Source organism: Staurois parvus, unplaced genomic scaffold (genome assembly GCF_062004578.1).
Source record: "Staurois parvus isolate SC_StPar_1 unplaced genomic scaffold, SC_StPar_1.0 ptg001169l, whole genome shotgun sequence".
Lineage (NCBI taxonomy): Eukaryota > Metazoa > Chordata > Amphibia > Anura > Ranidae > Staurois > Staurois parvus.
Window position 1 is genome coordinate 237,541 of NW_028318965.1, and position 27,409 is coordinate 264,949.

At 40.1% G+C, this 27,409-nt stretch overlaps 1 protein-coding gene across 1 annotated transcript in view; it reads right to left on the reverse strand.

Moving 5' to 3' along the window:
* Nucleotides 1-27,409, reverse strand: part of LOC149438986 (tRNA-uridine aminocarboxypropyltransferase 2-like) — a 262,161-nt gene that overhangs the window by 81,034 nt on the left and 153,718 nt on the right. The window contains exon 4 of the mRNA XM_089659604.1: nt 19,784-19,976. Coding sequence (XP_089515730.1) covers nt 19,784-19,976 — 193 coding nt within the window. The remainder of the gene's footprint in view (nt 1-19,783; nt 19,977-27,409) is intronic.

Here is a 27,409-nt window from a genome sequence, read left to right on the forward strand (position 1 = left end):
AATGTTTGAAGATTTTGCTTTCCTTTGAATCACTTAATTAATATTTAGTTGTATAAGCACTGTTTCTGAGAACTGCTGTACATCTGTGTTGCATGGAGTCAATCAACTTCTGACACCTGTGAACAGGTATTCCAGCCCAGGATGATTGGACTACATTCCACAGTTCTTCTCTATTTCTTGGTTTTGCCTCAGAAACTGCATTTTTGATGTCACCCCACAAGTTTTCTATTGGATTAAGATCCGGGGATTGGGCTGGCCACTCCATAACGTAAATCTTGTTGGTCTGGAACCAAGATGTTGCACGTTTACTGGTGTGTTTGGGGTCGTTATCTTGTTGGAACACCCATTTCAAGGGCATTTCCTCTTCAGCATAAGGCAGCATGACCTCTTCAAATATTCTGATGTATTCAAACTGATCCATGATCCCTAGTATACGATAAATAGGCCCAACACCGTAGTATGGGAAACATCCCCATATCATGATGCTTGCGCAACCATGCTTCACTGTCTTCACAGTGTACTGTGGCTTGAATTCAGTGTTTGGGGGTCGTCTGACAAACTGTCTCCGGCCACTAGACCCAAAAAGAACAATCTTACTTTCATCAGTCCACAAAATGTTGCGCCATTTCTCTTTAGGCCAGTCAATGTGCTCTTTGGAAAATTGTAACCTCTTCAGCACGTCTTTTTTTCAACAGTGGGACTTTGCGGGGCCTTCTTGCAGATAGCTTGGCTTCACATAGGCGTCTTCTAATTGTAACAGTACTCACAGGTAACTTTAGACCTTCTTTGATCTTCCTGGAGCTGATTGTTGGCTGAGTCCTTGCCATTTTGGCTATTCTTCTATCCATTCGAATGGTAGTTTTTCGCTTTCTTCCACGTCTTTCAGGTTTTGGTTGCCATTTTAAAGCATTTGCGATCATTTTAGATGAGCAGCCTATCATTTTCATTTTCTGCACTTCTTTATATGTTTTCCCCTCTCCAATCAACTTTTTAATCAAGGTACGCTGTTCTTCTGAACAATGTCTGGAATGACCCATTTTCCTCAGAATTTCAGAGAGAAATGCACTGTAACCAGCATGTACAACATTTGCTGCCTTCCTTCCTTAAATAAGGGCAATAATTGCCACCTGTTTTTCAAAGAATGAATGACCTCACTAATAGAACTCCACACTGCTATTATTTTGAACATGCTCCTTTCAATTAGTGATTAAATTACACAGAATCAGCAGCATGCATGTCATGACTGTTGGGTCTGTTGGATTTCTATTACTCTACTACACCTGCTAGTAAATTATTTGCCATGTAAAAATATCATTTCTACCAAAAACAGTGATTGATCAGGTTAGTGATGTCTGACTATTATTTTGAACACAACTGTACTTTCACCAATGCAGTACAGCGACATTATATAACTGTTGTGGTGGTGATCAGGGACACTGACTGGCAACAGTATGTTAAAAAAAAACAATATTAATAATTATTTTATTACTTTTTTACAATTTTTTTTCTACTCCTGTGACCAGAGCAAATAGAATGTTAGCATAGTAACATTGTACTACTCTGGGCAAGTGATCAGAATTATTTTTGTTTTTTTACACATTATGATTGCATACGTATCTCAAGATGGTCAATGTACAAACAAAGTATAACCAAAGACAATTTTTTTTTTAGTTTTGGATAGAGTGGAGAAGGATTAGAACACCAGTCAGATTTTCTATTTGTCCTGTTTATTTTTATCACCAAAACTGAAAGTAGAAAAAAAAAAAAAAAAACACAAAACTTCCAAACTATGGGTTGTCCCCAGCACAGATATATAAGGGAAATCTTCCAACGAGGCCTATAATTCTGGTGACAACCAGGGATTCCCTCACTTTGGTGGGGTCACTTCTCACTTCCTGTTTTGACTATGGGACAGGAAGTGAAGGAAATCATCCACAATGGGACACAGATGCCAATTTAAAAAAAAGTGATGGAGTTATAACGCTTCCTTGCTTTATTATGAAAAAAAAAAGGTTTGCCTTTAGTTCTACCAAAGGATTAGCATTGTAGCCAGAAATCCAGTATTTTCAGGAATAAGTCACTCAACATGATTCAATTCACCTTGGTCCCTATTGTTATCAATGGCTGCTCTTTCCAAAGCCTTCACTTTTTCTTGCAATGTAATATTTTATTTAATGTAGTAGATAGAACTCCTAGATTGTAAGCTCCAAAGAGCAGGACCCTCGAACCCCTCGTATATTGTATTGTTACTGTTTTGTCTCATGTTCTGTCCCCCTTGCTATTGTACAGTGCTGAGCAAACCCTTTGGCGCTATATAAATACTGTATAATAATAATAATAAACAGTGTTCACCAAGGTACAGAGTCTATCTGTAATTTTAACAGCTATTTGTTCATTACTCTACAATTCATTAAAAAAAGTTTTGGTTTTTTTTGTTTTTGTTTTTTTAAATACAGATTCTTCCACATGGCTGGTAAACATTTCATGTTTGTATTTTGACAAACACTATAATATGTGCATGGTTTAATTACTGTGAGAAATAAGCAAATATATCACTTGAAATAGCTTTCCATTGTTGGCAATCAAATATAAGATCAGTTACAGCGATTAGTTCCTGATGAATGACTCATGAATATTGCATTTTCCTAAATATGTCTCTTGTTTAAAAGTGTAATTGTTACAAATTGTTTTAGCAAACTTGGCACTAAATCATTTCCTTAAATTCTATGCACAGAAGTTTAAAAAAATGCTACTCCTAGAGGGGTTTAGCGGTTTGCCTGTAGAAGCAACTAATGTTATCCTATGTGTCCATGTACATTAGGTAGTCTAGAGGAGTTTTGTTAAGCTCAGTGTTTATAGGCAGAAAAAAAACCCTTCTGTTTTGTGTTTTTACAGCGGTTTTCTGGCAGAAAAAAAAAGCTAAACTCTCTTAAATACTAGTAAAAAAATGCTGAAAATTCCAAAAGCACTGGCATTTTTTTAAGCTACTGTGCATGGAGCCTGAAAGTTACTGGCCAATCAGACAGTATTTTAGTTGGACTTTTTGGTTAGATAAAAGGAGAAGAAAAAGATGGATTTTCCAGGTACCAACCAAACCAAGACAAACATTTTTTACATAATTGCCTAAAAACTATGATAATATAAAACGTCTATTGCGGGCTACCCAGACAATAGTACACATTATAACAAACAATGCACACAACCAGAGATGGGGCACTCCTTATTGGAGGTAACTAATTTTTACTGTGCAAATGTGAAAAAAAATTTTTTGCCATTCTTCAGCTTGAATTTAATGAAAGCTTGATGGAAATAAAAACAAAATCATAAAAACATAGACATTTTAGTGATTCCAAACTTTTGAACTATAGTGTATATTAATGTTTAATCTACTTATTCTTACTAACAGGAACCTAAAAAAATGCCTATATCGAAACAGAATTCTTTAACACCATTTTCTGCCCTTTCAAAGTTAAATTGTCCTTTTAACCATAAAAAATAAAAAGGATAGTTAATCGGTCAAAAAACGCTCAGTGCTTGCATTGCCACCAGAATAGAGAAATTTTATTTCTCTCTCTAAGCTAACATATTGGCTATAAAATATATAAGGCACAACAGATAAAATGCACCAAAACATTAAACTGATAGGATGCAATCACACTCTTCAAGGCCACTGTGAAACTGTGTGTCTTATTACTGTATCTGCAAGATTCTACAATCAAACTCCTGATGTCAAACCAGTAATAATAAGTACCAGTAGCTGCTCATTTTAAAGTGTTCTCTAGGTTTACTGCAGAAGGGTAAAATTTAGTGTGAGAATGAAGTAATGCAAATTATTTTTGCAGCTTAAGGCAGAACTTCACCCAAACGGGGAAGTTGCGCTTGTTTGCATCCCCCCCCCCTCCAGTGTCACATTTGGCACTTTTTTTTAGGGGGGGGGGCCAAGAGGGTAACTGGTTTTGACAGGTAGCTGCACCCCCATCTGGTCAGATCACAGAGGCAAATTGTGCGGAAGTTCGGCCCCCTCTTCCTTCCCCCACAGCCTTCTGGGACACATCACAGGTCCCAAAAGACTGCGGGACCATTCACATGCACATTAGGAAACATGCTGTGAAGCCAAAAGGTTTCACTGCCAGTTTCCCTTACCTAAGATGCAGGCGTTTGCAGCCAAAGCAAATTGAAGTATGAGCTTGGGTGAGGATATCAATGAATCCCTGGACAGGCAAGTGTCCTTATAGTAAAAGTCAGCAGCTACAGTATTTGTAGCTGCTGACTTTTAATTCTTTGCGGGGAGACTGGAGCTCCTCTTTAACCAAATACTGTAGGAAAATGAATGGACACAAATGTAAAACCCCTCTGTGTCTCAATGTTGAGATTTACTGCCAGGAAAACTTCTTATCAGTTATCTCTTACACCCACCTGTGCAGACAAAATTTGTTGAATGCCTTTCTAAATTACTTGAATAGGGGGCTCTTGCACATGGACACATAAAAACGCCACTTTTTATTCATTTATGTGTTTTTTTCACTGACTCAAATGCAGTCCATTGTTTTTAATGGGTCTGTGCTTCATACAGATCAGTAAAAAAAAAAAAAATACAAAACTCTGTGTTGCTGGACAGTTATTTATGCATATACGGGCAAGTATGCGTGTACGAAACAACCCAAGAAAAGCTAGAATTCTTACATGTGGATACGTGCATTTATTATATAGCCCATTCTCATTTTTTCATGCAAGAATTTTCTGCCAGGAATCTGATATTCATACATCACTACCGTATGTAAGTACCCTAATTTTTATTACCTCATTCACAGCACGTAGGCACTTTGACGGTCTGGAGTAAAATTCTCAGAATCGCAAATTCATTAGGACACAGATGTATTTTAACATTTGTTCTTATGAATGAGTATTTAGTGGAGGTCAAAATGTAATATTGAGAATTGGAAAAGAAAAGTGTAGCGCTGAACCCACAAGAAAAAGCTATTTCAATAAATTATCTTAAAAACCAAAAAATTATGCAACAAAATGTCCATACAGAAATCAATCTAACTGCTGCTCAATTAAAAAACAGAAATAAGATATGGAGATAAAACGATACAATGGGTATTGGTCCTCAATCAAGGTGCAAATAAAGTGCATATAATTCATAAACAAAGTTCACCTGTGATTGAAAAAAGTTCAAAAGTCCATGAAAAAAAGAATGTCGATGAAGTTTAAATAAATCAATGTGCCGCAATCCCTTGAAAGTGGACATCCAATCAGACTGCCGAGAAAACCAAACAATTAAATATAAAATGGTCAAACAGCGCTCTATACAATACAATTTAAACACTGCTTCCCACAACAGTGCCACTCCACACGGTGAGCCCGTGCAAGCATGCATAAATTGAACACCAGGCCTTTCGGCAGAAAGTGTTGACCATTAAAGATAAAATAGTCAAATAGCCGTCTGCCAAGATATTATTCCCACTGGCAGTCAGGTGTCAGCTTTTCTTCTCAATACTCGATGCTCACAGTATGCCAAAAAGAATAAAGTAGCAAGCATTAGTGTAGTACTTACTATCTAACTGCTTTATTATTAGAAAAAGTGCACTTTCACATTAAAATAGTTTAAAATACTATTGTAACTCCCTCCTCATTGGCCTACCTGATCACAGGCTATCCCCTCTTCAGTCTATCATGAATGCTGCTGCCAGACTCATCCACCTTACTAACTGTTCCATATCTGCCATCCCTCTCTGCCAATCCCTCCACTGGCTTCTCATTGCCCAATGGATAAAATTCAAAACATTAACAATCACATATAAAGCCATTTATAACTCTGCCCTAAATGACATCACCAATCTTGTCTCCAAATATCACCCGAACCGTCCTCTCCGCTCCTCCCATGACCTCCTGCTCTCTAGCTCCCTTGTCTCCTCCTCCCATGCTCGTCTCCAGAACTTCTCCAGAGCCCCTCCCCCCATCCTTTGGATCTCCCTACCTCAATCTATCAGACTATCGCCTACTCTGCCCAATTTTAGGCGATCTCTGAAAACCCATCTCTTAAGGGAAGCCTATTCTGCCTTCAGCTATTAATGGAATCTTCTATTCCTTCTACCAGTCCATCCCCCACAGTTATTACCTTTTGTACCACCAGCCCCTTCCTCTTAGATTGCAAGCTCCAAGGAGCAAGGCCCTCCTATCCCTCTTGTATTGAACTGTATTGTTGCTGTATAGTCTCCCTTTATTTTGTAAAGCGCTGAGCAAACTGTTGGCGCTATAAAAATCCTGGATAATAATAAAAACACCTTCTAAAACCCAACCAGGCAGACATTCCAACTCCTGTCCAATCATCAATACTGTGCGTGAGAACATCACGTCCCAGGCAAGGCCCATCACGTTTCATCAAAGGGATATTGTCAGGGGGACTTGCTAAAAGAATTGAATAAGTAGAATTATTTTAACTTTAAAGTGCTTAAAGCATACCTATGCTATGGATTACATGACTAACAAAGTCAACCAGAGGGCAAGAACTAGTTACTTGTAAACATGTTGTAGCTGATCCAGGTGCAGGAATCAGAAGGCAGCTGGAACAGTGAAGGTGGGCAATTTCTACTACATACTTAGGTGATGTCAGGGGCCGTGCAGCCGTGCGATGGCGACAGTTCCCCTCGTGCCGCGGCGGCGCGAGTGCACAGGTGCGGGAGCGTGCAGCCACGCATGTGCAGTAGTGCGGGAAAACTCGCGCATTCGCGGTAATCGCACACGTCACGTCAGGCGGGCTATTTAAATCTGCAGAATAGTAGAATCAATGCCTTCTGGTCTACAACGTTCCTGCACATATTCCTGATCCTGTTACCTGTATTCTGATTTGTCTGACTAAGGAATAACTCCGCCTGCACTGACCTTGGCTATTCCTGACCATCCGCTTGCCTGCTCCCTTGTACCTTATCTGTCCGCTTGATACTGACCCGGCTTGTCTGACTCTGCTACATTTACCTATCTGCACCTGGCTTGTATCCTGTCGGCTGCCATACTTACCTGCCGCTGCACCCACGGTCCTGCACCTCACTTGTATCCTGGTCACTGCCATACCTGCCTGCTACTGTATCCACGCTCCAGTGTCCGGTCCCAATCGGCATCCTGATTGCCGCCATACTTGCCTGTGGCTGCACCTACGTTCCTGCACCCGCACCTGGCCGACATCTGGATCTCCTGGGTCCTCAGCTACCAGTCACCAGCTCCAGATCTACCCGGCCCTCATGCTACTCCTGGCTCTGCGCCCACTTTTCCCACTACCAGGGTCTCCGAGCGGGAGTTGTAAGAGGATGCCCTCTCTCCACGTCAGGCTCCCCAACCAGGTACGTGACAGGTGAAGATGAATGACGTAGAAACAAACTCTCCTGAGCTCTAAGACCCAAAGGAGGTGGATAGATGGAACCAGAACTTGGAAAAATTCGACCACCTTTGCTTATGAGGTTGTGCAGCTCCAAACAAGGCTGGGGAAGCCTGACCGATACTGTGAAGCAAAGACAAAAAAGAAGCGCACCAACCTTGCGCATTACCTCAGTAAACCAATTTTATTGGTTTTATTTTCTTTGTTTGTGAGTATATTTTTGTCTTCAAATAAATTGGTCTACTGAGGTAATGCGCAAGGTTGGTGCGCTTCTTTTTGTCTTTGCTTCACAGTGAAGATGAATGAAGAACAGGGATCTCTTTGTATTGCAGGTTCAACTTATTAGTAATAGATCCACATCAAGGAAAGTTCCAACATAAAAAGTCATACAGTTTATTAATTACATAAGGCTAAAAAATCTGTGATGGGGACTATCCATTACTAATGCCCTATTTGAAGCAAGCTGGCAGAAAGGCTCTGGAGCCCTGCAGCCTGTTTGATTGGAATATAGGGATTGAGCACTTCTTTTGGATTTTATGTATCAGGAATAGTTTCCTTTCCAGAAGGTTCTCGTAAAAACAATGAGCAGTAAATTATTGACATCACCAACTCTCATTACAGTGCTCAGGAAGACACTCTAAACTTTGTGAGAATAACCATTCTCAAAGGCAGGAGTGGGTAATTAGATCAGGGTTTTTTTTTTTGGACCACATGCAATACACTTGTTTATTCTTTGAGGATATCAGTGGTCCCAGCTGTGCTACGGTTCACAAAAGCTTTATCTGGGATAAACTGTAAGCTGCAATTATCACTGTAATGTTAAATAAAGCTTACCTTTTTCTGGGATAAAATATAGGTTGTGTTTATTACTATAATGTTAAGTATAGAAGTGCTATAACTCGACTACATAAACAATAGTGTCTAGGCAATTGCACATATAACAAAATGCACTGCATAAGAAATTCAAGGCAGTGTTCTGCTGGCCTGCCACAATTAATCTTATTAGGTATTACCTAGAATAAAGCAAATCTTCACTTTTTAATTATAAGTCCACCCTAAAATGATCACAGTTCTTTTAAAGTCATTTAGATATACACTTTAATGCCATCATCCTAAAGGAAAACTATGTGTAACAAGTTTGGGATAACTTTTAGTTAATTTTTTTTTAATTTTAAGTGTTTAAACTGATATTTATGCATGACAAACATTTAACAAGGAACACATCCATGACACAGGATTGAGAGAACATTATGAGGTTTATAATGGAGTACAGCACAAGCTGTGGGAAGGGAAAGGGGGAGGGGGGAGAATGGGTAGAAAAGGTAGCTAAACGTATTTTACCTTACTGCAAGGAATGCATTAAGGTAAAACACATTAAGACTTTAGAACCACTTTAATCTCTGAACTACGTAAAATAAAGGCTTTAAGGAACCATGGAAGACGCAAAAAAAAAAGCTTACATATCCACCTTTTCATACAAGAGAGTGGCACCTGCATGTTACCAATGAGAATACAAAACATTAATATGCACTGGTTCATACTTTACAAAAATATTTTTGAAATGCTATTTTTTAATTTTTAAAGAATATGTAAACCCAACATTTCATATTGCTGATGTGTCCCTGCTGTACCATTTACTTGTATGAAAAGTATCAAGTTCTTTTTGTATTACTTCCATTGTGAGAAATCCCTGGTGTTTATGCCAATCCCTCTGCTTCCCTATTAAAAAACTGACCACACTAGGCATGAGAGCCTAGTATACAAATGTTTTGTCTTTCATTTCTAAACTGAATGTGTTGTTTTACAAGGTAAGGGTTTTCATATACTTTAATGTTATAAAATAGTCCCTAAATACAAGCAATTTATATACTTAGATTTACAAATAAACACTGTATACAAGACACAGGATTCAAACAGTACTACGTATTAGGTAAAGAGACAGTATAGCACACGTAGTACACTTTCAAGCACACAGCCTCTTTGGACAAAGTAGTTGGATAACAGACTTGTCTGTTTCATTCACTAAATACAGAGCTTTGTAAGCAACATGATTTTTCAGGAGGTAAAGAATACATTTGAAACAGAGCAGAGAGTTCCACTTGTTAGCTGCATATAAATAGACTAAATACTGATGTGCAATGATTCATATTTACCTAACAAAATATTTATCAAAATGCACTTTTTTTGAAGCCCTGACCATAATAAATGACAGAAAATATGTATAAAACCTCATAAGCATATTCTGTGATCCATAGGACACAGCAGATCATAGAGCAGGGTATAGGGCCACACATGTAAAGAAAGGCTGCATTTCACTGCCAGCGCTCTTTCCTTTCACTCACCAGTTAGTAACAGTGCTCCTGATTACCGCCACACCAGTATAGTGTCACCACAGTCAGTGCAAGCCTGCACCAGTAGCCTGATAGGCAGACACACCAGTACAGTGTTATCCAGTACAAGCCTGCACCAGTAGCCTAATCACCAGATACACCAGTACAGTGTTATCCAGTACCAATGTAAACCGAAAATGGCGTCCTGATTACAAACCAGTACCTGTGTTATCAGATAGCAGTACAGCCAGGGCAGTCTTTAAGGAGGGGCAGCTGCCCTGGGCCAAGGTGTGTGTGTGTGTGTGTGTGTGTGTGTGTGTGTGTGTGTGTGTGTGTGTGTGTGTGTGTGTGTGTGTGTGTGTGTGCGTGTGCGTGTGCGTGTGCGTGTGCGTGTGCGTGTGCGTGTGCGTGTGCGTGTGTGTTGGGGGCAGTGGTATGTGCAGAGGAAGCATGTAAGGTAGGGGAGGAGGTTGGAGTGGAGAGGATGGGGGAGGCTTGGGGTGCAGAGGTTAGCAGGGAAATTTAAGATGCAAAGGGTGTATGAATGGGGTGGATAAAGTTGTACATCATGTGTAGGGCAGCCCATTCATTTCACTGGGCTGCTCTATGCATGAGAAATGCAAAAAAAAAGTCCTTAACCCTTTATTCAAAATGACATCGAGCCACACAGTGCCACAGCACCGTGAATTCTGGTGTATGTGGAAACGCGCACGTCAGTAGATGCGTGAGGGTGTCATTAGCAATTAATGGCACTGACATGTATCTGATAAAGGGCAGCACATTTCTGTGGTGTCATAAAAGCAATTTTGCATGCGTTCCCAACATGCACAAATGTGGACATAGGCTAAATGTCTCAATTGCATTAGTGGTCAGTGTATATCTTCTAATTATTTTGGGGTGCGGTGTAGAATCCTTTCATTTACACTAGTGGTCTGTGTGAATGTCCCCCCTTACATTGGTGGTCAGTGAAAATTCCTGCTTACATTGGTGTTCACTGTGAATGCTCCTATTACATTAGTGGTTAGTGTAAATCCTCTTTTCATCGGTGGTCAGTGTAGAAACTTCTCTTTATATTGGTAGTCAATAAAAAATCCTAACTTGCATTTGTGGTCAGTGCTGAATCCTCCGTTACAATGGTGGTCCATCCTTAAATTGATGGTCAGTGAAAATTCCCTCTTACATTGGTGGTTAGCGTAGAAATGTATTGATTGTTGGTGAAAAATCCCCCCTTACATTGGTGGTCATTGCAAATTCCCCATAACACTGGTGTTTACTGTAAATGTCCCTTCATGTTGGCAGTAAGTAAAGAATTGCCTTTATACTGACCCCCTTACATTGGTCATCTGTGCAATCCCCCCTAATATTGGCGGTTGGTGTAGAAATGTCACCTCCCATCCCTATCCAGCACCGCCACTGATCCTATCCTCCCCAAGCAATGCCACTGATCCCATCCCCCCCACCAGCACTGTCACTTATTCCATCCCCCCAGCACTGCCACGTAACCAATCCCCCACCACTGTCACTGATCCCATCCCCCCACCACTGTCACTGATCCCATCCTCCCCACCACTGCCACTGATCACCTGCCACTGATCACATCAACCCCCTAGCACTGCCACTAATCACACTCCCCCCAGCACTAACACTAATCCCAGGAGTCCTAGGATACCTATGCATTTCCTGTCTATTGTTGGGTCCCCTCACCTTCTCAGTCCATGATGTGCATGCAGTGAGGAGATGATGCTGTAAGCTTCAGCAATCAATCAGTGAGATGTTATTAAGTGCTTTAACCTCTAGCAACCAATCAGGGAGCGGTAATGATGTGCCGTAACCTCTAGTAACCAGTTAGCAGTAATGATGTGCAGTAACCTCAAGTAACCAGTTAGCAGTAATGAAGTGCAGTAACTTCTAGCAACCAATCAGTGAGCAGTAATGATGTGCAGTAACCTATAGCAATCAATCAGTAAGTTGTAACGATGTGCAGTAACCCCTAACAACCAATTTGTGAGTGGTAACAATGTGCAGTAACCTCTAGCAACCAATCAGTGAGTGGTAAAGAAGTGCAGTAACCACTAGCAACCAGCCAGCAAGTAGAAATCATGTCCTGTAACCTCTAGCAACTAATCAGTGAGCCATAATGATGTGCTGTAACTTCCAGCAATCAATAAGTTGTAATAATGCACAGTAACCAATATCAACCAATCAGTGAGTGGTAATGATGTGCAGTAACTAACCAGCTAGAGTAATGATATGCAGTAACCTCTAGCAACCAATCAGTGAGCAGTAATAATGTGTAGTAACCTCTAGCAACCAATCAGTGAGTGGTAATGATGTGCAATAACCTCTGTTAACTAATCAGCTATCAGTAATGATATGCAGTAACCTTTAGCAACCAATCAGTGAGCAGTAATGATGTGCAGTAACCTCTAGCAGCCAATCACTGAGTGGTAACAATGTGCAGTAACTTCTAGCAACCAATGGGTGAGTGGTAATGATGTGCAATAACCTCTAGCAATCAATCAGTGAGTGCTAATAATGTGCAGTAACCTCTAGCAACCAATCAATGAGCATTAATGAGGTTTTGTAACCTCTAGCAACTAATCAGCAAGTAGAAATCATGTGCTGTAACCTATAGCAACTAATCAGTGAGCTGTAATGTGTGCTTTAACCTATAGCAACCAGTCAGTCAGTGAACAGTAATGATACGCTGTAACTTCCAGCAACCAATTGCAATTGCTGCCTGATCTGCTACAGTAAACTGATTTTGAGTTAAATTACTATTTATTGTATGTCTCAGAGCAGGTGGAGAAGGAAACTGTATGGGGGGCGCCTATAAAATGTTTGTCCAGGGTCTAATCACTATTACAGATGGCCCTGAGTACAGCCACAAAAACATCCAAAAATGTACAGTAGTGGATTTTTTTTTTTACTGTCGAAAATGAGCAAGGATGCCAGAACATGATGGTTGATACATTTAGTTCATAAACGCTATAACTTTCACACAGCTGAAATAATATACACGTATTTGATTTTTTTTTTAAATAAATTAATGTAGCAGAATACACTGACCCAAATTTATGAAGAAAGATTAATTATTTGCAAAATTGTACTACTAAAACTAGGAGAAACTTTTTTTTTAATTTTTGTTTTTTTTTTTCCATTTTTATTAGTAAAAAAACAGTGGTGAATCATACCACCAAAAGAAAGCTCTGTCTCAAAAAAGATATAAAAGTAAAGTATTTTCTGTATTTTTTTTCTATGTTTGCATAGTTAATGGATCTCCATTATGTAAAACGTTGAATACAAGGTGCAAAGCATTAGAGTGATAATATATAGTAAATAAGACAGGTAAGTCAGTACAGCCCAAAAGTGAAGTGATACTCTCTTTTTTACATGTATTGCATTGCATTCTTTTTCAACACTGTTCTTTCTCTATCTTGTGCCAGTCTACTTATTGAAGTCATAGGAGTCCGTGTATAAAGCATCAGTAGGTATGGCCTTACTGCAGCTATTCTGCTGTTTAAAAACAAAAAAGCACAAATTTATAAAGCCGACTGGTATGCTTTACAAATGTGCATTGTGCTCTCCAATTGCTACAGGATTCCAAAGAAAGCTAAGCTCATTATAAAAAATTAGTAAAAATAATTTAAAAAAATGCAAAAAAGGCAAGTAGCATGGTCAGTCCAAACCTTATTTTTAGATCTTCACTATAGAAATGATGGTTGGAGGCTTATTCTATCTCAGTGTAACAATAATGGTTACCTTTTTAGGATATTTTCATGCAGCAAGCTCTGCATGTATACTCTGGGTGCACACAATAAGGGGCTACATTAGAAAGATTCGTAATGAAAAATAAAATTAGAATTTAAAACAGAAAACAGTATGCTAGGTCCTTAAATCTAATAATCACTTGAGTGTCCAGCTGTGCTGGGCAGCAAACAAAATCAACTGTTCATATATTGTGAGGACATAATAAGATAACTACAGCCCACTTGTGCCCAGCAACATTGCTTCCATAGATTTAAAACCTGCTTGACAGAGCTGAGCTTTTTCAGTTGACTGAAGAGAATTTAATGCAAAGGTTACATCAAGTTGAAGGAAATGCTGGAAAAAGAGTCATAAAGTCATGTGAAGAACAGGAGAAAACTTTACTCATTTTAAGTTTACATTTGGACAGTCATTTCTATATTCGGAATCTGAAAACAGCAAGGTATTCACCAACTATCTGAAAACACTAAGATATGCACCAACAACTAATAACCCATTCATAGTCATGGAAGGATTAGAACCATAGAATAATGGATCCTTATGATATTGTGCAAGGTTATTAGCAACGTAAACTCTCCCTAGGGGGTTAAAGAGTCATGACTATGGTAAAGGGAACCTAGGCTGCTGGAAGCATGGCATCGCCATGGACGTAAAGCTAACACAGGGGGGATAACTGACTCCATCAGGATTGGCTATAAAGACCTGAGGTGATGGGATGGAGCCTGAACTCTAGAAAAAGGCTATGCTGGGGCACATTCCTCTGATCTGAGGAGCTTCAACTGTCACAAGAGGTGACCACCCACCTATCCACCTATTGTGCTGTTATGTCACAGCTTTATTGGTGGTTTTGACCTTGCCAGCAATTGATGTTGCTTTATGGGCTATGCCCTCAAGTTAAATTCTAGGGTCAGTCTAATGCCTGTCTGGCACTGATGGTAGGGACAGGCCTCTTAGATTATGGGTGTGATAAAGCTGTGGCCTTGCCCTATTTTCCAACTTAATCAGCCTCTGTGTCTTTTTTCGGGAAGGGTAAGATATTGGTTTCCCACCAGTTATGTATGGCTGAGGGTGTTAATCCCGCCAAATTCTATCTAAAACAAAAAATAGTTTTGGCTTTATATATTCTTTACAGCAAATTCAAAGGAATAAAGCAAATCATTTACTTAGTTTTAAGTATCCAAAATATATGGTAAGATATTACAGAATCTAAAAGCAGCAAAGGTTATTTATTTTCCTTACAATCAGAGATTTCCATCACACTAAACTTAATGTATCACAGACCATAAAAATTACAGCGTTCTCTTAATGTGCATTCTTGTAATGTTTTACATACTCCTTAGCCATATGTTGGAAAATGGATCCATTACTGAGCAGATTCTTTGCTCTGATTCACCAGGGAGCCAAAAACCAGCCAGAAAAGAGTGCATTTATATTAAACATACTTTTTCCGTATTACAGTAGAAGCACTGTTAATGGAAATGTGCTGAAAAATGCATGATCAAGACTTTAGAATGTTTTGGGATGATACACCATAGTGCAATTTAAATTTGAAATGCTATAACGGAAAACAAGTGCAGTAAGCACATCAATATTTGCAACTATCCAGCCACTCAAAGCAACAAAGTGAATGGAACTGTAAATAACCCTACTTTATGTTACACACACCATGCTGACAGGCTACTTTCAGCACAAGAAATCGCGAGTTGAAAAAATAAATTACATTTGCAAATGCAGGAACCAAATTTCTATACTTTTGTACTTAAAAGATTGCTAAAGGGAAAGGGTATTTTTTAGATTTGGATAGAGTGGTAAGAGTTTGAAAGCATTGTCAGGCTTTTATTGATGTCTGAGTCCCTGTTTGGGAGATTCACTCTAATTTTCCCAATCACCAGTGTCACAGGGAATAAAAGTAAAGATAAATCCAAATTTTTTAGCTGACACCAGAAAAGAATAGTGGGGAAAACTTCCTGTTGAGTCTACAGGACAGGAAAGTGAAAGGAAATCTCCCTAATGAAACATAAATGGCAAAAAACTGGCTGTGGTTTTAACCTTTCACTACTCTATCCAAAATGGAAAAAATGTTTCTCTTCAGACATACTTTAAAATAAACCTGTATTAACCACTTCCTGTCCGGACACTTTCACCCCCTTCCTGTCCAGGGCAATTTTCAGCTTTCAGCGCTATCATACTTTGAATGACAATTGCGCGGTCATGCAATACTGTACCCATATAAATTTTTTTACCATTTTTTTGAGACAGATAAAGCTTTATTTGGGTCGTATTTATTCACCGCTGGGATTTTTATTTTTTTTGCTATGTAAATGAAAAAGTCCAAAAATTTTGAAAAAAAGTGTTTTTCTTATAAAATTTGGAAATAAATAATCTTTCATCATAAACTGTGGCCAAAATGTATTCCGTTATATTTTTAGTAAAAAAAAAAATAAGCCAAATTAGTTTATAACCAAAAATTATAATTTTTTAAAAAAAGTTTACATTTTTATTTTTTTTATATTATTTATGTTTTTTTTTTTTACATACTGTCACCCTAGCAGTACAGTGCCACCATGGTGACACTGTACTACTTGTGGGGGGTGATGAAGATTTTTTGTTTTTTTAAATTTTTTTTTACAGTGATTGCTTTTACACCCATATAGGATGTAAAAGCAATCATTTCTCTTTCTCTGTCTGCATTTTTGCAGCCATTGAGAAATACTGAGTGAGCTGTGATTGGTCACAGCTTGTCACATCGTACAAGGCTGTTGTGAATAGCCTTGTACCATGTGACCTCTGTGATCATTCACAGATTTCACACGTAGTAAGCAATGATGTCAGAAGTGACATCTTGCTTACTACTTTGCATGTGATCACTGATTGGCCAATCAGTGATCACATGATCAGGACCTTGTACAGAGGTCCCGTCCGACGATCGGTGTTTCACTGTGTCCGGAAGACACAGCGGGCACCGGATCGCGGTGTTGCGCGCTCCCAAGGAGCGCGCACAGCTAGAAATGGCGGGTGCCATTTATGAACGGCAACCCGCCCCTGGAGTGCCACCGCCCTGCCGTTTATAAACAGCAGGTGGACGGCAAGTGGTTAAAGGAATACATGCACTACTATTGCCAACTACTGTCCAAAAATTATTGTTTTCCAGCTACCAAGTTGATCCTCTGTCACTGACCTAGAACAAGCATGCAATCAGTTTAAAGGATAACTAAACTCAAGAACAAAATTGCAATATGTTATTAGAGGTGGTGGCTACATTGTTTTTTGTTTTTTATTCACGTTCAAGAACATTTTAAGGAAATATCACTTCTTGTGAGCTGCACCAAAGAATATCCTCCTTCTTAGCAATCTTCTGTAAACTACCAATTGCCCTGCCCCCATGGAGATGAAGAGATATGGACATGTTTGGGGTCCATATCATGAGAGCAGCCTAGAGTGACAACCATGGCTCCCTCCAATGATACAGTGGAGGAGAGACATAACCACTTTGGGATAAGAAGTGTTATTTACAGACAGGACTACTAGATAAAAAAAAGCAAAAAATGCTTTAAAAAAAAAGAAAAAAAAGAAAACAGCTGCAGCTACCACACCAAACCCTAGTATTCTGCAATATCACTCCACACTTGCACATTTGTTCCAGGTCAATGACTTCTTAGTAGAAAAAACAGCTTTTACATGTGTAAACAAGAAAATGAGGGGAAATGTATGTACTTATTAACAGATCACATTTAGGTCAAAAGATTCCTATTGATTTCAATGAAGTAGTGTAGATGACAATTTAGAGGCTGTGTTTGCTCAGGTGCAGCAGGTTCTACTGAGATGCATTGACATTGACAATAGAAAAAACAATAAAGAGGGCAGGCAAAATGCCTCTCACCACACTGGTGTCTTGGTACAGTCCTCCCAGCCAGAGATAGCCTCTCCCATAGGCAGGATGAGCATTGGTGGAAAGTAGGTAGTCCACAGCCCTTGTCCTCCCCTCTTAAGCCTCCACCTTGTTGGTCTCTCAGTGCACAGTTTAGTGCACATGGTCCTGGGCAGCAGCTTCTTGGTCCTAGTGTTGTATCTCCCTCCCTTACAGAAGAATGGATCTGTAACTCACAGCTCAGTCCCCAGAAAAAAATCAACATGTGGTCTCACAGTAGCAGCACACAGCTCAGCAGAGTTAAGCAACCTTACAGAACAGCACAACATCCACATGGTCTTTCCTCTGCATAGAAACTCTCACACAGTCTCTGATCAGATGTAGCAGCACAGTCCAGGAAGCCCCGAGCTCTGTCCATAAGCTCACAGATAGGCTTGGGCAGACTCTCTCAACAGTCCCCAACCCTGTACTTCTGGCTCACTTGTCAGTCCTTAACTCTCCCACCCCACCGGGCTAACAGTAGCACTCCCCAGGGCAGGCTCTGCCCCCATGTCAAACTCTGTTCCCAGACTCACCAGGTGGGTGGGGCTTTGTAACCCACTAGCCAATCAGATTCTAGCAGCAGCCAAAGAGAGACCCCCACAGGCTTGCTTCCTCCTCTCTGTGCTGTTCATTATGTGCAGGGAGCAACAAGTTGCAGGAAGAGGAAATATTCTGCTGAGCAGCTCAAAGGAGCCTAGCCTGGCCCTATAGTGTGATATTTGGATCAAATGAGTCACGTGATCCAAATATATCATGTGATACTGTTTAATGAATTGAGACCACAGTGTGATAGAGAGGCATTAGGCAAAGCAAGCAACAGAAAGCATGAGGTAATGTGTGCATTACAAAGACAAAGGCATTGCATGCATTAGAAAGGTTTAATGCACTGCATGTAACAAAAATATATGAGGTATTGCATGAATAATAAGGCATAAGGCACTGTATGAAACAAAAGTATAAGGCAATGCCTGTAATAGAGGTGTGAAGCACACTGAGAGTTACTCTATGTAATAGTGTGCCATGAAAGAAGAAATACTGTACAAAGAAATCAGCTGGACACATGAGAGCACGGAGTACAAGACTGTATCAGAGTTAGATTAGCAGGAGAGCACAACATTCAGAAGTATAATTGACAGGTATACACAGGGGAGGGGTTAAGGGGTGAAGTGGGCAGACATAGCCGACACATATTGTTGGAGTCTCTTAATTCAGAGGAAAACAGAGATTGGAATAAAGCTGTCAGCTTGTCACAGAAAAGATAGGATTGTGGATCCACAAAAATATTTGTGCAACTTTTTTCTTAATATGCATTGCTTTAAAGTGAATTACTTAAAGCAAAAATAAACCCCAAACCAAAAAATCTAAGAACAGTCCAACATGTATGCATGGCCCGATCATCTCGAAGTGTTCTTTGGCCTAGTTACTGCCATAAATAGATGAATCCAGCCAACTGGATATTCCTGCTTATAGCAATGGAAGAAGGAAAAGTGAAGCATGTGCAGACACTACTTGTATCAGCATATATTGGGAGAAACAGTGGCAAACGGCAAGGTTTTCTATCCTCTCTGACCACTTTCTCCTTTAAGAACAACTGTTTGTTTGGAACTTCCAAAAGCTATTCTATGAATATTAGGCTATGAACCAATATGACTAAAAATGGTCACATTGTGATGGTGTCTAATATTTAGAGCACATTTAGATATGCAACAATACAATATGGGATGAGTAGATAATGACTTTGCATATCAAAGTCACATCTGCTGCATTATAAGTAGATAATTACTGTCAGAAAAACATAAACATACAGTAAACAACAATTGAGTGATTAAAAAGTAGGGCCATTTGTCCTCATAGAAGAGAAGATAGATACATGGTCAGAAATATATGAAAGACAAAAAAGTTCCATCAGCCATTCCTCACCCTGACCCCAGAAGAGTATGCATAACTGAATACTGACAATTTGTTTCTGCCATCTAAATTTCTTGCCTACAGCAAAACTCTGTTCAGTCTGATCACAATGTCATAAATCATGGTATTGGTGAGTAATTGTCTGGGAGGGTCAACAAGAGTGTTTGATCTCACTCTTTAGCTGAGCAGAATCCACAAGAGGATAAACATAATTTAAAAATTACAGCACTACTCAATTGATAGTGCCCCCTTTTGCAATAACTTAGCAGCCTGACTTTTGAGTACATTGTAAAATTTATTTCCAAATCATACCCGCAGGTGCAGAGTTATGAGACTGTCAGACACAGGTATAAGCAGACGGCAGTACTGTCTGTCATTGTCTTGTTACTGTCCATGAATCTTGAATATGGTTACACTATAAATAAACTTAAAAGATATTTTATCTTAGGAACACAAACACACTAATTTTATAGGCGAATAGTTCTGATTTACCTGCTTTGGCAGTCGGAAAAGGGAATTTTTGTAGAATATATCTTTGGCCTGACTCCATGTGCCATCTATTATTATGAGGGAGTGTGGATGTTGATTGGTTGCTAGGGACAGCTCTTCCAAATTAGCTGCTTCAGCTCCAGGATACAGAATAAAAGTACCGGGATTCCTGCAGACAGCTGCAAGCTCTGGATATCTAAACACAAAAGTAAAATAAAGAATATGAAAATGTTTTGTGATAAATGACAATGCTTTTCAAAACTTAAAGTCCCCAGGAAAGTTTATTCTGTTTTTGCTTAAAGGAAAATTCCAGCTTATGCTGTCTCTTAATGCTACAAAAGCATCTGCTGTTAACTAAAGCAATAAAACCCATAACATGCATTAAACACTGTGAACATAGGATTTACATTGATATCTGCAGCCTTAAAATTTTGCTTCTTGTGACTGTTTGCTTTTAGCCATACATGATCAGCTAAACCTATTTATACCATCAAGCTGTATATACTAAAGCAGACCTAAAATATATGTAAAATCAGCCTTTTCTCAACCTTTTTAGGCCTTAGGAGTAAGTGCACAATATGCCCATTACAGTGGTGGTCAGTGGAAGGAATCCCTTACAGTTGTGATCAGCATTCTATCCTATGAGACAGATAAAAATATCAAAGGTATCATAGCACTGGTTAGGCTCTGGAATTATGCAGGCACCACTGAAAAGGAAGTCAATTAACCACAGTTCAAGGAACCCTTAGGAACTTCTGGAGGAACCCTAATTTCCATGGCACCCTTGGTAAGAATGACCGATCTAAACAATCCGATATCACCTTCTACCCCCCTGTGCTGTCCTAAACCTACTTTAAACCCTTGGCGCCGGCTCCTCCTGGCCCTTTAAGGGTTTCAGAAGCCGGGGTTTAGGGTCATGTGACCGCTGTGACACGCAGTCACAGCAGTCACATGATCGGGAAAGGTCCCGATCGAAAGAAGAGATCGGGACCTTTCCGCGAGTACCGGACATGTGTGCTGGGAGCACACATGGCATGTGCTCTCAGCACACATGTTCTTTTTCAATAAAACGCAAATGTGCGGCTGCACAGCGTCTAGGCCCAGATGCCTGGAGGCTGCACATTTGCGTTCGGACGGCGTGAAGAGGTTAATAAAGAAAACTGCCTAACCAGTACCTATCATTTTTATTACTATTATTATTATTATACAGGATTTATATAACAGTTTGTGCAGCACTTTACATCATAAAGGTTGACAGTACAGTTACAATACAATTGAATACAGGTGGAATCAGAGGGCACTTCCTGTTAAGAGTTTACAATCTAAAAGGGAGGGCCAAGTGATACAAAAGGTAATAACTGTGAGGGACGAGCTGACGGAGAAAGTGAAAATACAGTTGTTAGGTGGAGGCAGGATAAGTTACTCTAAAGAGAAAGGTTTTTAAGGATCACCTAAAAGTGGACAGAGTAGGAGACAGTCGGACAGATTGGGGTAGGGAGTTCCATAATATGGGAAAGGCTTGGGAGAAATCTTGGAGGCAAGCATAGGAAGAGGTGGCAGGAGAACTAGAGAGCAGGAGGCTTTGAGAGGAACAAAGAACAATTTGGTTGGTATTTTGAGACTAGGTTAGTGAAGTAGCTGGAGGCAGAGTTGTGGATGGTTTCAGGTGCTTCCATCTGCTGCCATTTGAACATATCTACAGCAACAAGACATTTTCTCTCCATCAAATGGTTGGTTCACACTTCAGTGGAGAGCTGCGTTTTCTACTTTGGAAAAATGCGGCTCTTCACAATGGCACGCAGAAAACAATGGTGTGCGCACCGTATGCACTTCCTCACAGCTGTCAGCTGTGGGGCAGAGTGGTGCAAAAAAAATGCAACATGTCCGTATTTTTTTTCACACTGCTCTGCAGGTCCCTGTATGACCCTACATGTTTATGCATGGATGCATAGAAATGAATACAATATCACTTAATAACATTCCATCAAACTTTATGAAAAAAATAGGGAAACAGTGCCTTGCATTATAAAAACGTTTTTCTGTGCAGGTAGTGTGAACCTACTCTTAGGCCAAGCCTTTGATTAGCTGCCTCTGCCTATCAACAGAAAGCACATAACACCCCTTTGTTAGGGTGATGTAAGCTTAAAAACAGACAAAATAGGTTAGTGTTAGAGATACTTTCAAGTTCAAGTTGATTAGTATGCTGTGGCAAACAACCAGAGCTGCAATATACAAAATCTTGGCACACTAACTGAAAAGGCTCTTGAGAACATGAAAAGCCAGCTCACTTTGCCATCAAAATCCTTGACAGAGCAAACTTCAGCTATGAACATGTGGCTATAAAACACAAGTCTATGGATAGGTTAACCTAAAACACAAATCATTCAATGAAAAAAGAGCTAAATGCATGCAAAAATACACAAATATTTTAAGACCAAAATTGAAGCTCTGTATTACCAGGCATTTTCAGCCTAAAGAAGCTAAACACAAGTTACTTTTAACGCAAACTCAACACAGGAATTTTGCTATTCTTAGCAAAGTTTCTGCTACTAAGGCAGGGTTTCCTAACCAGGGGCTCTTAACTTGGATGCATGGGAACCAAATGATGGGGGTATGGGACTGGATCTTTGAATAATTTAAAGTGTATATAAAGACAAAAGGTTATTTTTTTTGGTTGGCCCTTCGACCTCGATCGCTCATTTCGGCCGGGCGGCCTGCTTTAATAAGATTCCTGGTGGTTCCAAACTTCTTCCATTTACAGATGATGGAGGCCACTGTGCCCACTGGGACCTTCGTTGAGGCAGAAATTTTTCTGTACCCTTCCCCAGATCTGTGCCTTGATACTGTAAATAAGGAGTGCAGCGCTAAAAGGAAATCACAATATGAGTATTCAAATGTATATACACCATTAAATATGCAGTTCATTAGGTGACTTGAAGTGACTTGAGGTGCTCCAGTGTAACTGTATCCTCCTATGGGTAAGGTGCTGTGATATTAAGTGCAAAAAGAATGCGCACTCACCAGAACGCGCAATTAAATGAGCGTTTGTGTATACTTCCTGATGTCATCTGCCAATCTGGAAAGTATCTAGAATCCGGTAAACTCCCTCATATGGTCCTGGATGTTGATGATAGGATGTCAGGGTGGTCTGGAGTTTCCCTCAGGTGATAGTTTGAGTACTGCCCTCTGGAAGTTATAGAGGCTCCCTCTCCGGTGGTCGGGTGGGTGGCATCTGCAGCTACAGCAGGACACTTGTCATAGATGTACTTTCAGCAGACCTTCCTCAATATTTTAGCACCGATGGCCTTTACTTAAGATGTTGAACACAAGCAGGAAGCCTTGAGATCTTCTAGAGCGTTTATTTAACCCTTTCACTGCCAAAGCCGGTTTCGTTGCCGGCGGAGCCCGGAGGAGAGCATTTGTGTCGGCAACGAAAACGGCTTTGGCAGTGAAAGGGTTAAATATACGCTCTAGAACAGTGGTTCTTAACCTTTTTGGAGGTACTGAACCCCACCAGTTTCATATGCGCATTCACCGAACCCTTCTTAATTGGAAAAATAAGATATGATTTTTAAAATTCAAAACATAGGTATATATTTATACATAGGTGCACAAAATGAACAAAACCATTAAGAACAAAGAACAAAACCATTAAAACATGATTTTCACATAAAAACAAAATAATGAATATTTACCGCAAATCAGTGTGACTTCTGCTGTTGTCTTTCAGAGGCCAGTTCAGAAATGCGCGGCATTACCTTGGCAAGTGCCACTCTCATGTCATTTTTGCAACAAAGTCTGTTCCTTTTCTTCGTCTTTATGTCCAGCATCCTCGAAAAGGATTGCTCGCAAAGATATGTTGTAACAAACGGTATGAAAATTCATCCCCCATAGTAATTCATCCCCCATATAGTAATTCATCCCCCATATAGTAATTCATCCCCCATAGTAATTCATCCCCCATATAGTAATTCATCCCCCATAGTAATTCATCCCCCATAGTAATTCATCCCCCATATAGTAATTCATCCCCCATAGTAATTCATCCCCCCATATAGTAATTCATCCCCCATATAGTAATTCATCCCCCCTATAGTAATTCCTTCCCCATATAGTAATTCATCCCCCATATAGTAATTCATCCCCCATAGTAATTCATCCCCCATATAGTAATTCATCCCCCATAGTAATACATCCCCCATATAGTAATTCATCCCCCATATAGTAATTCATCCCCCATATAGTAATTCATCCCCCATATAGTAATACATCCCCCATATAGTAATACATCCCCCATATAGTAATTCATCCCCCCTATAGTAATTCATTCCCCATATTAAGTCCCCAAGTCCCCCCTGTGTCAATTCACTTACCTTTGCTCCGCGCGTTCCTCTCGCTGTATTCCCGCGCCGTTCCGGTCTTCAGGGCGGACTGTGAGAGGAGCCTAGCTCCTCTCACGTTCATCACGCTGCCCCGCCTACACACATCCTGACAGCCAATCACTGGCTATCAGGATGTGAGTGGCAGCGAGACTGGCCAATCATTGCATTTGAGTCCCTGCCGCCCGAGAGGAGGGAGGGGAGCGGGCGCCCGGCACACAAGAGCCGCGGCTTGCCGACCACTGGGCTAAGCGATGTTGCATGACCACCTGCAGCCAATGATGGACAAACGGGGCATGTCATCACAAATCATATGAGTCGGGTGTGGGTCACCTCCGCCGAACCCCCGAGACTGACTCACCGAACCCCTGGGGTTCGATCGAACCCAGGTTAAGAACCACTGCTCTAGAAGATCTCAAGGCTTCCTGCTTGTGTTCAGCGTCTTAAGTAAAGGTCATCGGTGCTAAAACATTGAGGAAACGCTGCACTCCTTATTTACATTGTCTGTTTAGATGTTTTTTATGGTTACCTGGTGCACAGCTGCTTTATCCTTTGTGTGCGCTCACATATATCTATTTTATTTACTGTGCCTTGATATAATCCTGTCTTGGAGGTCTACAGAAAATTCCTTGGACTTCATGGCTTGGTTTGTGCTCTGACATGCACTGTTGACTGTGGGACCTTATATAGACAGGTTTATGCCTTTCCTAATCATGTTCAATCAACTGAATTTCCCACAGGTGGACTCCAATCAAGTTGTGGAAACATCTCAAGGATGATCAGTGGGAACAGGATGCACCAGAGCACAATTTTGAGTGTCATAGTAAAGACTGTGAACACTTACGTATATGTGTTTTTTCGCTTCTTATATTACAAATTGCAAAGATTTAAAAATGAACTTCTTTCACGTTGTCATTATGGGATATTGTTTGCAGAATGTAGAGGGAAAAAATTAATTTATTCAATTTTGGAATAAGGCTGTAACATAACAAAATGTGGCAAAAGTTAAGTGCTGTGAATACTTTCTGGATGCACTGTGTGTGTATGTGTATATATATATATATATATATATATATATATATATATATATATATACACACACACACACACGCACATACATACATACTGTACATATACACATACTGTATATATATATATTTATAAACTGCTCTAGGATTTTGGGGGTGTTGTGAAAGGCAGGGGAGCTTTCCCACTGTCTTGGAGGCTCTGAAGGAAGAAGAAAGTTCAAAAACTTCCTCCTCAGAACTCCAGCGATTCTCCACTTCTGGGTTGGAGAATCTGGGAAGGAGAATTTTCACACAGATAGCTAGTGAAGGGCGGACATCGCTCTTTCATAAACTAGCCATTTCTGTGTGTCTGACGATTGCAGATTCTCTGTGTGCAGAGAACCACTGTATCCAGCCTTGGTTTTGTGTATATTTATGTAGACAATTCAGTAGAGGGAGAATGATACAGTGCTAGGAGGAGCTCTTTAAATGGAGTATTCAGATTAAATAGAAGTCACCTATTTCTTTTGTATTCCTCCATTTAGTAGTAGTTGCTCTACCACTTGAAATCATAACACACACAACTGACTGTAGTCCAATTATCCAGCTATAAAAATATTCATAGAAAATAGATGTATGCAAATAGTTGCACCACAATTGCAGCTTCAGGAGGATATAAAATTCAACAGACGTAAGAGGGGGTGGGCTAATCATATCACTGGCTGCAGAAGTAAAGGAAAGATATCTCTTTAATGTGCTTAAAATGAGCTGTTTACCATAACGGGCAGCACAGTGGCTAAATGGTTAGTGGCAGTACTAGGGTCATTGGTTCGAAACCCAACCATGACACCACCTGCCTGGAGTTGTTCATGTTCTATCTGTACCTGCGTGGGTTTCCTCTGGGTAGTCCAGTTTCCTCCCACACTCCAAAGATATGCTGGTAGATTGTTTACTGTCTATATTGGCCCTAGTATGTATGAATGTGCAGTTAGGCACCTTAGATTGTGAGCTCTTTAAGTGTTTCCATTGCACGAGAAGTACACATATATTCGTGAACAAGAGTTGGAAATTTGCTTCTTAGCTGGGGTTGTTTTTCACTCCCAAATGCTGCATTCTTTCCAAGAAGCTGATGCACAAATGGATCCTGGAAACACATTTTACAATTCAAAAATAGGTGTTTTGAACTATATCTTTAAATATTATTACAGTGCAATATGATGAGAGCTAATTCTGTTTTATTTGTGCCTGGAGTTAAGTTTTAGAAATATATTAAATAAATATCTGCCCTCAGGCTGATGAGCCTCATTCATACTAATATGATAACATTTTATAGCTTTGTTTGATGAGGACCAATCGGATGTTGTGGAGATATCTTGCTTAAAGATGTCATTAACATAGCTGATAAGCTTATTCAGTTTAAGTGGGCAGCACAGCGGCTAAATTGTTAGCACTTCCGCCTGGCAGTACTAGGGTCGTTGGTTCAGATCCCAACCGTGGCACCACCTGCCTGGAGTTTGCATATTCTCCCTGTGCCTGCGTGGGTTTCCTCTGGGTACTCCAGTTTCCTCCCACACTCTATAGACATGCTGGTAGGTTAATTGGATCCTGTCTAAATTGGCCCTAGTATGTGTATGAATGTAAGTTAGAGACCTTAGATTGTACACCTCTTGAGGGTTAGGGACTGATATGAATTTAAAATATACATGTAAAACGTTGCGTAAATTGACGGCGCTATACAAGTACCTGTAATAAATTAAATAAAAATAACGTCAATTGTGCAGCCACAAATCACCCAATATATTCCATAAATTGCCTCCACACAGATCTCCTCAAATTCACATGTACCATAATTGCGGACAATCATTTACTGTGATCATCAAATAATGATATAACCAACAGTGACGGTAGCACAACAGAACCACAGAGAGGTAATCAATCGGTTTATTCTTCAGTCTGTGCAGGAACACTCTTAGGCAGGCCATACATGATCCATTTCCTTTCGTTCAATGAGCGGGTTGAATGAAAGAAAATTAATCGATTCCCCCATCCACATACTCCACGTGAATGGAGAAGTCCCTCCTACTGAGCTATTGTATTTAGACAGCGGGGAGGCTTCCCTGCCACCAGAATACACTCGTCAGAACAGCCAGTTATAGTTGGCACCACTTATCGAGAAGATTTTCCAACAGGCTAGTTGTACAGAAGTCAATCAAGAAATCAACTTTAGTACAACCAGCCTGCCT